Raw genomic sequence first — 14,802 nt, 5'->3', positions numbered from 1 at the left:
ACAGAGTTAAGCGCATTTACATTGAGAAAGAAATTGGGCTTCTGAGAATTCGAACCTAAAAATTGTAGAGGTGGGATTCACATCCAGGTCCCCCGGCTCTACTTGATTTTTCTCTCAGGTCACCTAACTGGGAAACTTGAGGAAAATGGAGTAAAGATATTGATATCAGGGTGAACTGAAGAACCAAGGCCATTTCTTACATCAAATTACTTCAGTCAAGCATCTCAATCAGGGACAGTCTATAGCTTTGGTCCTCACCCCTTGCTTGCCATTTGGAGAGCTCCATTGTGTTGCATTGGTCTCTAGCTCAAGCTTAAACTTTCTAAATGAATATCTGCCGGTAAGGAACATGCTTTATCATGTGTCCCTTGTATCAGGTCCCAGCCACTCCTGGCTTGAAGGTGATCTGATATAACTCTCTCTGTGCATCCTGGCATTCTGGATGCCCATCATTCTTCCAGGCTCTGCCTAATAGACAGATGCCTATGCTTTATTTCTTCCTCCCCTGTCCCACAATTGCATAGACTGCAAAGCAGCAGAGCGTGGACATGAGACCCTAAATTCCAGTTGTGGCAATCAATGGCTCTGGCATCGTGGGCAAGCCCTTTAGTGTCTGAGTTTGAGTTTCCTCCTTTGTACAATTAGTACTATGCCATTTCCTGCTTCTCAGAATTGTCACATGGATTAGAAGCAACCTATTTCAAATGCCAAGCACATAGCAGGTATGCAAAAAATGGTAGTTATTTTTATATGATAGATACACCTGCACAGGAGACAGAGACACATGGGTGCCTTCTAAGCAAGCTTCCACCACTTGGAAAGCAGATGTCAAGGCCACAGAGTGAGTTCCCAGTGTGCTTAACTCACTCCCATGACCAGTAGACAGTCTCTTGCCTGCATCTCTCTACTTCCTTCCCCCTCTTTATCACCACTGTCGTGATTCCTCAAGCTGCCCTTGTTCAGAATGCCCTGCTCTGGTTATGTCCTTTGCTTCCTGTACTCCAGCTCTATGGCAATTTCACCAAGACTTCCTGTGGAAAGAACAGGGTCCTGTGGCCCACAAGGTAAGTGATCTGGTTCACAGCTTGGCCGTGCAGCCTTCGGGAAGATTTCCCATCTCTTGCTACTCCTGAGTAATGAAACATGTCTCTGTCATCTCTCACTTTCTGTGTATGATCCTTAATTCCAACATTCCCCATCTCTGGGGCAACCATCCCCCTACCGTGAGTAGTATTCCTCTATTTATTCTAAAACAATGAGTGCAGGTCCATTTCTTATGCCCAGTTTAGTCTTCTCTATCACAGGGCTAGTTGATTTCTCCCAGGGATGTTCTTGAATTCAATGAGAATGACTGCACTGGTCAGTCTACACACAGTTAATACTACCTGCCTTTCTAGCCTTTCCATCCTTTCCATGTGTGTCTTTTTGTTTGTTTTGTTTTGTTTTTAATTTAAACACAGAACAGCCTTCCTAGCCCTTCCATATTGCTGTTGTCGTTTTTAATTTAAACACAGAACAGTTAATGTCTATTCGTTCTTGCATTAACATTTTCCTACTCCTGAGATCTTAATACCATGCTAAGCACGTAGTAGGGGCTCGAAAGAAAAATACAATTTTAATGAATACCTGAACTCTTGGCAGTGATCTCTGGTTCCACCTCATTGCTCAGCAGGCACCCTGAGCAATGGCCTCTTCTGCTTCACACCTCCCTTCTGCTGAGTACAGCCTCCCAGGATAGAAAGGGCAAGGCACTCTGCTCAGAGGCACATAATCATTTTTGCTAAAATGGCAAATTTTCAGGCTGTGAGCTGATAACCAAAGTGTTACCAGGGTTTCAGCACTATCCAGTTCCTGGAGGATGGGAGGGGGCTGTCCTGACTCAGAAGCATCAAGTGAAGTGACTATTCCAAATATAATAGCTGAGGCCCTGCTCAACTGCCCTCAGCCACCTCTGGGAGGCTGTCATCCAGAGGCCCCCAGGCTGCCCCTGAGCCTGGATCAGTCCAGGCAGCAACCTCACTCCCTCAGCATCTCTCTCTTTGTTAACAGACTTAGTATTAGGTGTGTTTGGAGAGGGGTCAGGTGCCCATCTGGCTCCCGAGTCATTGCATTTGTCTCTCTGTGCAGGTGGTCTACTGCAGGACCTCCTCTGAATTTGACAGAGCTCAGATGAGATCTAAGTGCTTGGGCTAGGTCTGGAGCGACAGGCTCCTACTGCTTATCTCTTCCAAATGGCTGGCTCGGGTTGTACCATAAATAGATGAATAGAAATATTCATCTGACCCTTGACCCCTTGCCCATGGTGGACCCCATGAATGCATTTTTAGTCAAGACTCATACCTCCAAACCAACAATTATTGAATTTATACCCTCTGATCATTTTAAACTGGATCATCCCTTACCATCAGCTGGGTGAGCCACAGCAGGTAGATGTGTCTCCAGTGCTTGGTCTTCCCCTCCTCCAGCCCCACCCACCACCTTTTGCCCCACCAGTGCAGGCTTTACGCACACCATCCTTATCAGGGAACAGACATGCATAAGTATTTTGCAAAGAGCACCCTCTTAGGAGTCAGAAAACACACCCTGGAGTCTCCACTCTGTCAGCCAATTCCTGGGCGAACTTGATAACTCAATTTCACCTTTGTTGGTCTCTCTCTTTTTTTTTTTTTTGTGGTACGCGGGCCTCTCACTGTTATGGCCTCTCCCGTTGCGGAGCACAGGCTCCGGACGTGCAGGCTCAGCGGCCATGGCTCACGGGCCTAGCCGCTCCGTGGCATGTGGGATCTTCCTAGATTGGGGCGCAAACCTGTGTCCCCTGCATCGGCAGGCGGACTCTCAACCACTGCACCACCAGGGAAGCCCAGCCTCTCACTTTTTCAGTCTTGAACGAGTGTGATAAAAGTAAGATCCAATGATGTGCTACAGAGAGAAACACTCTGCAAATGGCAAAGTACCATGTCAACAGGAAACCTGCTATATTTCTGCCACACCCTCTGGGGAGTTGTTTGTTTAATGACAACCTTAATAAAGGAGGAGAGATGACATTCTCTGCTGTCTGTGCAAGGCCCAGGCTGGGGCATGGGCCATGCTAAGGTCAAGCCAGGGTGCAGCTGCAAAGCACAACCAAGGTGACTCATTTCCCTGATAGCACTGCTGAGAGAACTTCAGGCTCATTCTTGCCCTCTTCCTCTGGCTCAGGCTCACCTCTTGGGGTGGAAGACATTTGGCACCAGGGAAGGAATATGTCATGAAGAACTGTCTCTGAGCCTGGGCCTTTCCATTTGAATTTAGAAAAAATTGTGTAGGAAAAAAAAAAAAAAACCAACCCAAAAACCCTGTGCTTTGGCTTTAAGTGGACTCTGAGCTCTGGCTTATAGCCAGTGTGAACTTGCGCGAGTTCCTTATCTTCTTCATGCCTATTTCTTCCTCTTTGAACTTGCTGTAATAATTCCTTCTTCCTGGGGTTGCTTGGGGGGAATTTCAATGAGTTCCTATATATAATGTCTATTTCATTCATAATAAGAAAAAATATCCAATTTATTTAATTCTGTAAAAGGCTGACTGAATGAAGAACGCATGAGAAAACTGAGGCACAGAAGGGCTTATTCTATCACTTCTAACAACCCAGTTGTTCGGGGCAGAAGTGAAACTGAAATTGGGCCTCTGGCCTATCAAGGCAGGTGCAAGGGATTCTTTACCTTTCACCATTTGCTTTGCACTTTTCTCTTTTCAATTGCAACCCTTGGGAGTTTAAATTTCCTTTCACCTTCAGGACTCCAGAGTTGATTTTTAAACATACATACACCTATGTCTCAAAGTATATGGAGTATAATATTTATATTTAAGGAAACAGATTAATAGACTCCCAACTCAGGGAAACAGTTACCACTTTAGTCAGCTTTTTACAAATGGGGACATGCATAGGTTTTGCAATTCCTCTTTTCTATTCTAAGTGGCTTTCCAGAGACCCACTGCCACCTGGGGCAAAGTACACAGCCCCAAGATCGTTCTGAAGACCAATGGTTTAATTCCCTTTATTGTAGTTTCACATATTGCTGCAGTCAGAAGTAAGTGCAAGCACTCTCGGAGGCAAGCCTCTTGCTGGTTAGTAACTACTTCTCCAGCTTAATTTCTTTGTCCACTTGGAGTTTACATGGGGTTAAAATCCACATTCAGGTACTTGCTTTAGTTGCGAATGGGTGAGACTATCACCTCCAAAAATAATAGGGGATCTCAATGAAGAGAAATCTCACCATGCAAGTAAAAAAATAAATCTGATGACCACAGCGAGCCATTAAAATTTTTAAAAGGTAATGAAGAAGGGAGAGAATGGGAGAGGAGTATAACAGCTATGAAAAACATTTTTTTTTTTAAGTAAGTAATAAAGGAATATGTGCAGTGAGTGAACACAGACAGCTATCTTGAGTTGGGGGCAAGTTAATTACATTCAAAAAAGACAGCGTGTCCAGAATTTTTTTTTTTTTTTGCAGTGAAATATTTTAGTTCCTTCATATAGAGACATATTACACATGTTAACAACCATGAAAAACAATACAAAATGCCCTCAATTTAACAAGTAGAAAAATATAACTAGTATATATGGCAATTGTGAATCTAATACTGTACAGAAGTAATTTATGGATTTTACAAATAAATTATAGCTTAAATGCCCTTTTAAAATTCTCTTTCCCCCCTAGATGTACACTAGAACTTACAATAGGAAAGGTTCCGAGCCTAGCTTATCGCAAATCAGTGCCAGTCAAATGTTCTGCCGACAAGCTCGAAGAATTTCTTATTTGGCTCGTGAAAATATTCATGCAGTTTATTGAGGAGCTTGGGGTCGACTTGCGGGTGCGCCCGGCCTTTGGACTCGTGTAAGCAGCGGTCCCGGCCGCTGTCCCGCAGGCAGTAAAAGCCCTTGGTTTTGTTAAAGTAGAAGTTCGAGGCATTGATCTGCGGCGACAGCCTCAGGAACCTCTCGACCTTTTGGATCTCGGGGAAGGGGTCCCTGATGAGGCGGTCGCCGTCCACGATGTGGATGCGGCGCAGCGAGAAGAAGCGAAGCCAGTTCTGCATGTGCACGTGATACAGGCTGCGGTTGAGAGCCTTGTAGTCCACGTTGAGCCGGCCATCACGCACCAGGAACTCCTCGATGGACGGGTAGGGCTTGTGCTTCTGCATGTGGTTGTAGAACACTTGGGTGTAGTCGGACAGCACGCGCTCTGACGGGTCCCGCAGGATGAGCAGCAGCCGGATGGACGGGTTCATGCTGTGGACCCGCTCAGGCACTTTGGGCGACGTGAAGTACGCGGGGGTCTTTTCCACTGTGAGCTGGTGCGGGGAGGAGAAGGGCATCTGGCTGAGGTACCAGCCCAGGCCTTGGCTGTAATGCTCCTCCCAATCGAAGAAGTGCACCTCGTTCTCTGCGGCCGCCACGTCGGGATGCAGGCTGAGCATCTCCAGTAGCGCGCGTGTGCCGCCCTTGCGCACACCGATGATGATGGTCTGCGGCAGCTGCTGGGCGGAGCCGTTGGGGGCCGCGCCTTCCCGGATCTCGTCCTGCAAGGTCGCCGCTTTCCTCACAAGCTCCGGCTGGCCCAGCTCGGCCCCGGGCACAGCGGGGCGGGAAGGCACTAGCTGGAGCTGGACCACCAGCATCACCGCGCCCAGGAGCAGCGCGGCCATGCTGGACACCACGGTGGCTTCACTGGGCGGGGCGCCGCTGGGTCATGAAGCGCTGCCGCGAGGGATGCCTCCAGATCAGTGACACATGGGTGTCGCAGGTTTCCGATTACTAGGAAACAAAGGGGAGAAGTATTAACCCCACATAAATACTGGGCTTAATCAAGCTGACAACTCTGTCGTCTTGGGCACGACATTCACCTCCTGGGGCTTTCTTGGTTCCTTTATCCTATGAAGCAGGGGCGGCCAATGGTTTCTGTACAGGCAAGAGAGTAAATGTTTTAGGCTTTTGGGGACATATAGTCTCTATGGCAACTCCAACTATGCTATTTTGCTCTAAAGCACCCATAGATGATACACAGAGAAATGGGTGTGGTTGTGTACCAATAAAACTTTATTTATGGACACTGACATTTGAATTTCATATAATTTTCATGGGTCATTAAATATTCTTCTTTTAGTTTTTTTCAAACATTTGTATTTTTACTGCTCTGTTGGCACTAAAACCAGGCCAAGCTTTGGCCTGCAGTCATAGTTTGCCAACATCTGCTATAAAGGAAAAGGTTGGGAAGGACTTTTGGACCTTGGCAAACATCAGAGAATATCTACCAGCTGCCAGCCCCAGGCAGAGGGGCAAGCGATATGGAAGCAGGCATTGTTTCCAACCCACTAGGGGCTCCTGATCTAACAGGGCAGGTGAACCTGTTTGAAAGACTGAATGATTAACTACAATTCTTTACTCTTCCCTGAATCCAATTCTTGCTATAGCCTCTTTGTAGGGGGAGTGTACTTCCTAGCAATTTGATTTTTTTTTTTTTTTTTATTTGCCACGAGAAGAACATGCCCTGGCCAGCCAGCTGCTGGTCCCAGGAGGAAGACGAGAGACACCTGCAGTAGAGCTGCCCCATCAGCCCCCTGTGTGCAGCCCAGCCATCTCCCTCAGGAGTGAGAAGGCATGCTTGTGGTTTTAAGCCAGTGAATTTTGGGGTGGTTTGTATTACAGCACCAATTTGGCAAAGGTTAATTGATAGAACCGGACTGCAAGCATCAGTGGATATATGTTACAATTATAATTTAGGGAGAGTACTGTGAGGGCCTATGTTCATTCATTTTGCCTGAAATGATTAGGGATGTCTTCCAAGTAAAGCAAATGTTTGAAGTGGGCCTAGAGGGATAAACAAGTGAGGTTATTGGAAAGAGCAAAAAACCTTCATGCATGCAAAGGTTTACTATTTATAAAGAACAGGTCTTGCAGTCTGCTCAGTGGATTGTCATTTTAACACTACAGTGTAAGGTAGAAACGCAGGACAGTTACAGAAACACAAGGACACAAAAATTTAGTCCACTTCAAAATTCACGGTGCAAATTTAAAATTCGGAATTCAGGGCTCTTCCTGTGAACTGCCTGCTTTATAGCTTTTTCTCTTTAACTGAGACTTATCACATTTGGGCATTAAAGTCCCTCAGGAACACGGGCACTGCTGGGCTACATGGCATGGAGTTCCCAAAGACACCCGAGCTATGGTGGTTGTTTTTAGGAGGCTGATAAGCAGCAATCCGTGTTCGACCCTCTCCCGGAAAGAGCAGATTGGAAACTCTCTTTTTTTTTTTTAAAGTTTATTTATATTTATTTATTTATTTTTGGCTGCGTTGGGTCTTCATTGCTGCGCGCGGGCTTTCTCTAGTTGCGGCGAGTGGGAGATCCTCTTCGTTGTGGTGTGCGGGCTTCTCAATGCAGTGGCTTTTCTTTTTGTGGAACACGGGTTCTAGGTGTGCGGGCTTCAGTAGTTGTGGCTCGCGGGCTCTAGAGCGCAGGCTCAGTAGTTGTGGTGCACGGGGCTTAGTTGCTCTGCGAAATGTGGGATCTTCCCAGACCAGGGCTCGAACCCGTGTCCTCTGCATTGGCAGGCGGATTCTTAACCACTGCACCACCAGGGAAGTCCTGGAAACTCTCTTTTAAGTAATCTCTGTCTAAACACAGCTCAGGAAGAGTTGCACAGAGGCCCAGTTTGGGGACTATGGGATTTACAGAGCCAGAAAAATGTTTTCTATCAAGAGGGCCCATCATCTTCTTTATGCCAGGTTTAAAATTCACTTTATTAGCTTAAAACTTGTCTAGAATGTGTAAACAAAGAACAACAGGCAGGACTTCCGTGTTTATGATCAGATCAATTGATCTACCTCCCTCAGATATTAACTGTAATAGCCACTTTGTAAAATGTATATTAAAGATCAAGCAATTAAAAAGCTGAAACCTTTAGAAAATCACAGAACACTAGAAAAGGGACTTGCCAAATCACCTGACATACATATTTAGGAAAAAGAAAGAGAAAAATTTAAGGAGGGATGGCCAAACAAGATGGGGCTCAAGGCTGGTCTTACTGATTGGATGAGCCCAATTTAATGGGCCATTTGCTTCAGTCAAATGAACGTTTTAGTATGTTTCAGTGAAATTCTATTTCCTTCTCAACTGCCCATGTGGGTTGACCAAAGGGACCAGTTGTGCTTGCTTTTTACATGTTTGGGGTATGTGTGTGCCAGTGCAAGTGTATGCTTTTGTGTGTTTATGTATGTATGTGTGTACACGTGTGTACGTGGGTATGCACATGTATGTGTGTGTGCGTGCGTGTGCAGGGGGTGGGGTGGGTGAAGTGATGGAGAGAGTAGCTTCTCCACACTAAACTGCTATACTCTCTGTGGTGGGTATTGTCATCCCCATCATACAGCTCTGCATCCAGACTTAGGAAACAACCTGATCCTGCAACATCTAAGGGTTAGAGTCAGAGCCCAGATCTGAGATTCATATTATCTGACTATTTATGCTCTTTCCATTCTGTTATGAGGCATCTTGATTAGCACAGTGCACATCTGAGATCTTTTTCCTAAAGGGAAGTTACCAGCAGACAGCAGAAACAAGAAACTAAATATAGTTTGTCCTTTACAAAAACAAAGCAAAAAACAAAAACCCTCCCAAACAACCAAAAAACTGGGCACTTTGTAGTTTAAAAGCTCCTCATTTATAATGTAATAGTTTCTAAAATGTATATTTACTTATTCTAAGCCATCTACATTACATTCCAAAAGTACTTGAGGTATATGGAAAAAAAAATCTTAGCTAAAGTCTCATATGTACACGTGTGTGTGTGTGTGTGTGTGTGTGTGTGTGTGTGTATGAAACTTTAGCTAAGTTTTATGTATATATTATACACACATATATATTATGTATATATACACGCATATATTTGTACATCTAAATATATATAAAATGTAGTTACACACACACAGTGGCCATCGAGAGCCAAGTTCTTCCTGTTGTAGTTTGATAATGTGAATTTCTCAGTGGTACAGATAGAATTTTTGTGCCTTTTAGTAACATTCTCAGAAAAGGAAAGATCCCCAAGCTCAGGTGAACCTGTAAGCCAGGACATCTGGGCCAGCTGGTCTTGACAATGGAATTATGAGCATCAGAGCATCATGTCATTAAGTCCCTTTTTTTCATTTTATGGGTGAGGAGGCCCTGAGGTGACAGGCCCAAGATCAGGTAGAAAATCAGAGCCTAGGACTTGTGGATCCTGAGTTCCAGTTCTGTACTCTCTACTATTATTGCTATCTCCCTAGCATGTGGTCTTAAAACAATGGCAGTGTTTAGGGGATCCTAAAGAAGAAAGCCCCCTGAAAAAACCTACCTAGCAGTGACAAGACCTGGCTGCCAACTCCAGAATCAGCTGGTACACAGGGGATATACATATAGCACGTGGGTGAAACTCATTCATTTGTTCTACTCAGTAGAAGAGTTAAAGGAATCACACAGGCTATGGAGTCAGGAATCCTGTCTCCAGTTTTGACTTTGGTCCAAGTGCCGTAACCTCTCTTAGCCTCAGTTTTCTCATCTGTAAAGTGGTAATAATTCCACTTGCCTCAAATGGCTACTTTGGGACTGAAGTGAGATGGGTTATCAGCACTGTCCTATAGAAATGTAACGTGAAGCACATATGCACTTTTTTTTCCAATTATCAAACAAGTATTTATTGAATTCATGCTACATAGCTAGCATTTTAGCTACGCTATGAGATGAATTCCCCACTTTCACCAATACTTTCTCCCCTCCATTATGCCAACCACGATGCTTTCCCCATAGGAGTTATGCAGCAGATGAGTTGTGTAAATAAAAAGTGTAACAGTTTTACTACATTCGGAGAAAAAACTCAAATCTCCTTAGGTGATCTAGAGATGCTCAGGAAAGTAACAGCAACTCCCCTCAAAGGTGATAGCAGCCACTATTTATTTATGTCCCTGACACTTAGTCATATCTTGCCCTAAGACAGATCATGTCTTATTGTTACTTTTATTATAGGTGTTAAAATGACCCACATATGCACTTGTACATTTTCCAGGAGCCCCTTTTTAAAAAGGCATCTTCTATGTAAGCCAGTATTTCCAAAATGTTATCACTCCAACACATAATCACTATACAAAATTAAGGAGATATTTTGCATTTTTTTTGATTTCAAAATCCAGTGTGTATACATTTACTCTTACAGGACATCTCAAGGCCACATGTGGCTACTGGCAACTGAGGTGGACAGCAGAGAGATATTAGAACACTGAGCAGTGTTGCAGTTCTTACTCGGAAATCCCTTTAATTGTGGAAAGTGCTTTCTTAATAAGTAAGATACTCTACCCCATTCACAAATTAGGAGCTTCCCAAACAGGAAAAGGACCAGGAAGGCAAGCAGCACAAAGGTAAGTTGATTATTCTCCCTCCGGAAGTAAACTAGGTACTATCAAAGGAATCTTCTGAAAGTCTGGAGCCCTGAGCTGGCACAGGCACAGACAAAGACTGTTCAACAGAACCTGGAACCCGAGCCACATTCCTCCCGAAAGCAATGGTGGCAGCTGCCATCTGCAGCCCTCGCTACTAAGCGGACACTAGGCTGGCAACTTTGCACACAGGACCCCTGTGATGCTCACTGCATTCTCGATAGAACTGATATCATTATAAGAAAGTGAGGCTCAGAGAAACAGAGTGGTTTGTCTGGAAAGTTAGAGGCAGTACTAGGACTCAAACTCAGTCTGAGCAGGCAAAGCCAGGAACCTCACCATCCCTCACACTAGGTGGCAACACCCAGAGTTAGTGTATAAGTAGTTACTGGGCTCCTTGGTTTGTCTTTGGTCTTGTTGAACCATCATGCCAGCCACTGATTCTTTGATGAAGAACAGGATTCCTTGGAATGGCCCAGTCTTGCTAGAACGAGCATAAAATGAACCCCATCCTTCCCTTTGTAGATGAGTTAAAAGGTCCCCAAAAGAGATCCAGCCCACTCCCTGTTCACTCCCTTTTATCCGGGAGGCTGTTTGCTTCATCCTGCAGTGATAAACCAAGCCCGGAGTTTCAAGAATTCCAAAGACAAGAGTCTTTCCCATCAGCAGCACTAGGTGTCCTTGGGCCCCACCATGAAGATGCTGACCACACACCAGGCATTGGGAACACATGGGAGAGGACACAGGATTTTCCAGATGGAGATTTCCTTGCATTAAAAATTAAATCGAGGGCTCCCCTGGTGGCGCAGTGGTTGAGAGTTCGCCTGCCGATGCAGGGGATGCGGGTTCGTGCCCCGGCCCGGGAAGATCCCACATGCCGCGGAGCGGCTGGGCCCGTGAGCCATGGCCGCTGAGCCTGCGGGTCCGGAGCCTGTGCTCCGCAACGGGAGAGGCCACAACAGTGAGAGGCGCGAGTACCGCAAAAAAAAAAAAAAAAAAAAAGAAAAGTAAAAAAAGAAAATTAACTCAACACTCCTCTTCAGGTCAGGGAGGAACCTAGGATGGGACCTGCCTGCCCCTCCCGCCTCCTTTAAGCCAAGCCCTGATTTTTCTGTTCATTTGAACACACCAAGCTCACACCAGCTCTGAGCCTTGGCATTTAATGCTCCCTCTTTCCAGGATGCTAGCCCCAGGCTTTGCTAGGCTGGCTCTCTCTTGTCATTCAGATTTTATTTCAAATGTTGGCTTTCCCGCAATGTTAGCGCCCCCACTCTCCTTTAATCACTTTCTTTGACATCATCTTGTTTTATATTCCTCATATACTATCCAAAATTGTTTGCTTGTTTACTGCCTGCCTCTCCACCCAACAATGTTAATTCAGAGCTTCCTTATCGATGTCCTGTCTCTCTTTGCTGCATCCTCTGGGGCTGGCATGATTGCTAGTACACAGTGGGTACTAGAGATGCTATTTGCTGAATGAATACATTGAATGTTGTGGAAAGTCAGGCAAATGATTGAAGGCACTGAGAAAGGCTTTTAATTCAGCAGAAAGAGAAACTTAACAGTCTGTCCCTTTATGAAAATGTCTGTGTCAAAAAGTAGTGAGTTTTCCCTCCCTAGAGGGTTAAGCAGAAACCAGATGTTAAGAGGGGGACTCAAAATTTCTCATGGCGATTGGACAAGATCACTGAGAGTCTAAAACATATTTTCATTACAAAAGGAGGGGAAGCAGTGAAATCACCCTTCAAAAATATTTTAATTTTCTCCTTAAGTCTTCTTACTACATAATTCACATCATGACCCAGATTTCAAATGTAACTAATACAATATATTTGCTCTCAGTCCCACCACTGGAGTATATTCGTGGATAAAATGAAATAACTAGAATATTTAACAGGAGGGAAATTCAGTGCATCGGGAACAGTGACGCCTGCGGTCCCTGTGTCTGCAGGAAAAACTTCCCAGCCTCTCAACAAAAGACAGTGACCCAGCTGGCACAGGTGAGAACCTCCTTGGATAACAGGGACGATCAAAACATGGGGACCCAAGTCGTCTAAGGGATCTGACAAAAGCGTTGAAAAGAAATAGATTCCTCCCTGGGTGCCCTCTGTGTATCAGGCAGTAGGCACTCGTGTATAAATTATCTCCTCTAATACTTGTAACGATAGTAAGAGGTGGTTAGTCTCCTTTTATTTTATATATTTTTTAAGCAATGAAAAGGCAGTGTGCAGTAGTAGAAAAGCAAAGAGGCTTTTGTAATTGGACAGAACCAGGCTAGAATTCTTATACCTAACTGACCTCAGCTAAGTTTCTCACCTCCCCGGGGCTCAATGTGCCGTTCTGCAAAATGGGCTAAAATCTACTTCATAGGGATGCCATCGTGCCTCAGTAAGATTACCCACGCCAAAGAGATAGTGCAGTGCCTGGCACTCGGTGGGCATTCAACGAATGTTAATGGCCTGTCTCTCTCCCCAAGGCAGACATGGAAACATGCTATTAAGGTTAAATGACCTTCTCAAGGTCACAGAACCAGGAAGTGTGATGACTAAAATTCCGCAGGCCATCTGTAAAGCCCATTGTGCTGCTTTGCCTTTGAATGGAGATGCCTTCTGTGGGCAGCGGCAAGTGCATTCCCGGCAGAGGGGAGAGCTTACTCCAAAGAATGAGGATAACATAGCAGGAAGGATAAGAGCTCTTGTGCTGCTCTACAAGAGTTGTTTCTCTCCAAGCGTCCCCGAGTATTGAGTGATTTAATTTTCTGGAATGCACTGATGCCTGAGCCAAGACAGTTTGATCAGAACTGTCATTTCCATATCCAACCAAACTTCTGAGCAATCAACAGTATACGATTTTTTGTTCATCTTTAGGAGAAAAAAATGTCTTCTCTTTTACCTTTGCACTGCTAACTTAAGAGTGCATGGCAGAGCTGTCAGATTTCTATCCTTGGCAGATCATCTTGGAAACCAAGAAAGAGGAAACAGATTTAGCTCATGCCTGTCAGTCTACAGAAGGACAGTGAGATCTCAAGACTTGCATTAATATTTATTTTCTTGAAATTGCCTACACATGACACTTGTCATCCAGTGTTGACATTCACTTCTGTTTGGGTTTACTTATGGTAATTGCTGTGAGGTAGGATGGGGTGGAAAGAGTCCAGGGTAGAAAAGACCCCAGGTCAGTCCACATAATGTTAATAAGTTTCTCTGGGTCACATTGGCTATCTGGGAAAAGGAGGAGTAATTGGCCCTGTTTTCCCCTTGAAAAAGATCAGGACTCTTCCAACACTCCCTCTTCCAGACTTTCTATGCTCTGTTGCTTCCATGGCACGGCTGGGAGGTTCCATATATACATAAGGTTGCCTGCATAATGAATGTAATTCTTCAGGATTGAAGGAAGGAGGGACCTGGGCCAACCAGGGAGGGCAGCATGGTGGGGCAAGGCTTTAGGGCCAGAAGATTTCAGTCACAGTGTTTTGCCGAGCTTCTGAGAATTCCATGATACTATGAGGATGATAAAGGAAAACTGTCCCATAGGTAGTCTGCAGTCAACCCATGCAAAGTTGTTTTCCAAATTAGTGAGAGATTAGGGTTGAAGCATCTAGAAAGGAGTTGCAAGTGGGAGGTGACTAAAGCATCCCCCCAGGAGCTCTGTCTGCCCCATGACAATCACCAGCAACAGTGCTTTGAAAACTTATACGTGCACACCGATCCGCTAGAGAGGTAGTTCAAAATGCAGATTCTGATCCAAGAGTTCTGGGGAGAGGCCTGGGAGTCTGTGTTTCAATAAGCTCCCAGGAGAACCGGTCTGCCCACCCATAGCCCTCGGAATGGCAAGAACTCAGTGAGCTTGGAACAACTGTGTTCATTCACATTCAGATCCTGATGCCCTTGGCCTTGGGCTGTGAAGGCTAATGTGCCTTTGGTTTTTGTTTCTTATGATTGTTGGGGCAGTTTGTTTTTAAATCCAGGTTTGGAACCACCTGCAGTAGACAAAATAGAGAGGGATCAGTCCCGTCACAGAGGTGGTGTTATCTGTGGAGGCGGGCAGAGGGGAGATGTTGGAATTCAGAGGATTAGAGCCAAAAACCCAGGCTCAAACCTCAGCTGTATAACTTAAAATCCACAAGACAGGATTGAAATCTCAGAGCCTTAGATTGAATGCCTTGGCCCAATATATACCGATTTTGAGGATTAAATAGAACAGTCTGTGTGGTGCTTACGAAGTTGCCATATTGCCTGGCCCAAGGCAAGCCCTTCAATCGTGGTAGCTATTTCTGTCCCTAAAAAAGAAGGCTGTGTGGTATAAATGGGAATCAAGGATGATAATTAGTCAAACGCATTTGTTCATGATCCAAAGTACT

General features: G+C 45.0%; 1 protein-coding gene across 2 annotated transcripts in view; it reads right to left on the bottom strand.

Annotated features, from left to right (window-relative positions):
- Positions 1–4,421: 4,421 nt before the first annotated feature.
- The window catches only part of HS3ST1 (heparan sulfate-glucosamine 3-sulfotransferase 1), a 30,485-nt gene continuing 20,104 nt past the window's right edge, over positions 4,422–14,802 (bottom strand). Inside the window, exon 2 of one of the 2 annotated variants that reach the window (XM_027103351.1) lies at positions 4,422–5,794. In XM_027103351.1, coding sequence (XP_026959152.1) covers positions 4,750–5,685 — 936 coding nt within the window. In that variant the 5' untranslated portion in view covers positions 5,686–5,794 and the 3' untranslated portion in view covers positions 4,422–4,749. The remainder of the gene's footprint in view (positions 5,795–14,802) is intronic. The other variant, XM_027103352.1, reaches the window with a different exon arrangement.

This window comes from Aethalodelphis obliquidens, unplaced genomic scaffold, assembly GCF_003676395.1.
Source record: "Aethalodelphis obliquidens isolate GAN/ISIS:26980383/991018 unplaced genomic scaffold, ASM367639v1 scaffold6, whole genome shotgun sequence".
Lineage (NCBI taxonomy): Eukaryota > Metazoa > Chordata > Mammalia > Artiodactyla > Delphinidae > Aethalodelphis > Aethalodelphis obliquidens.
The sequence above is the reverse complement of the archived record's forward strand: the minus strand, read 5'-3'. Positions and strand labels throughout refer to the sequence as shown.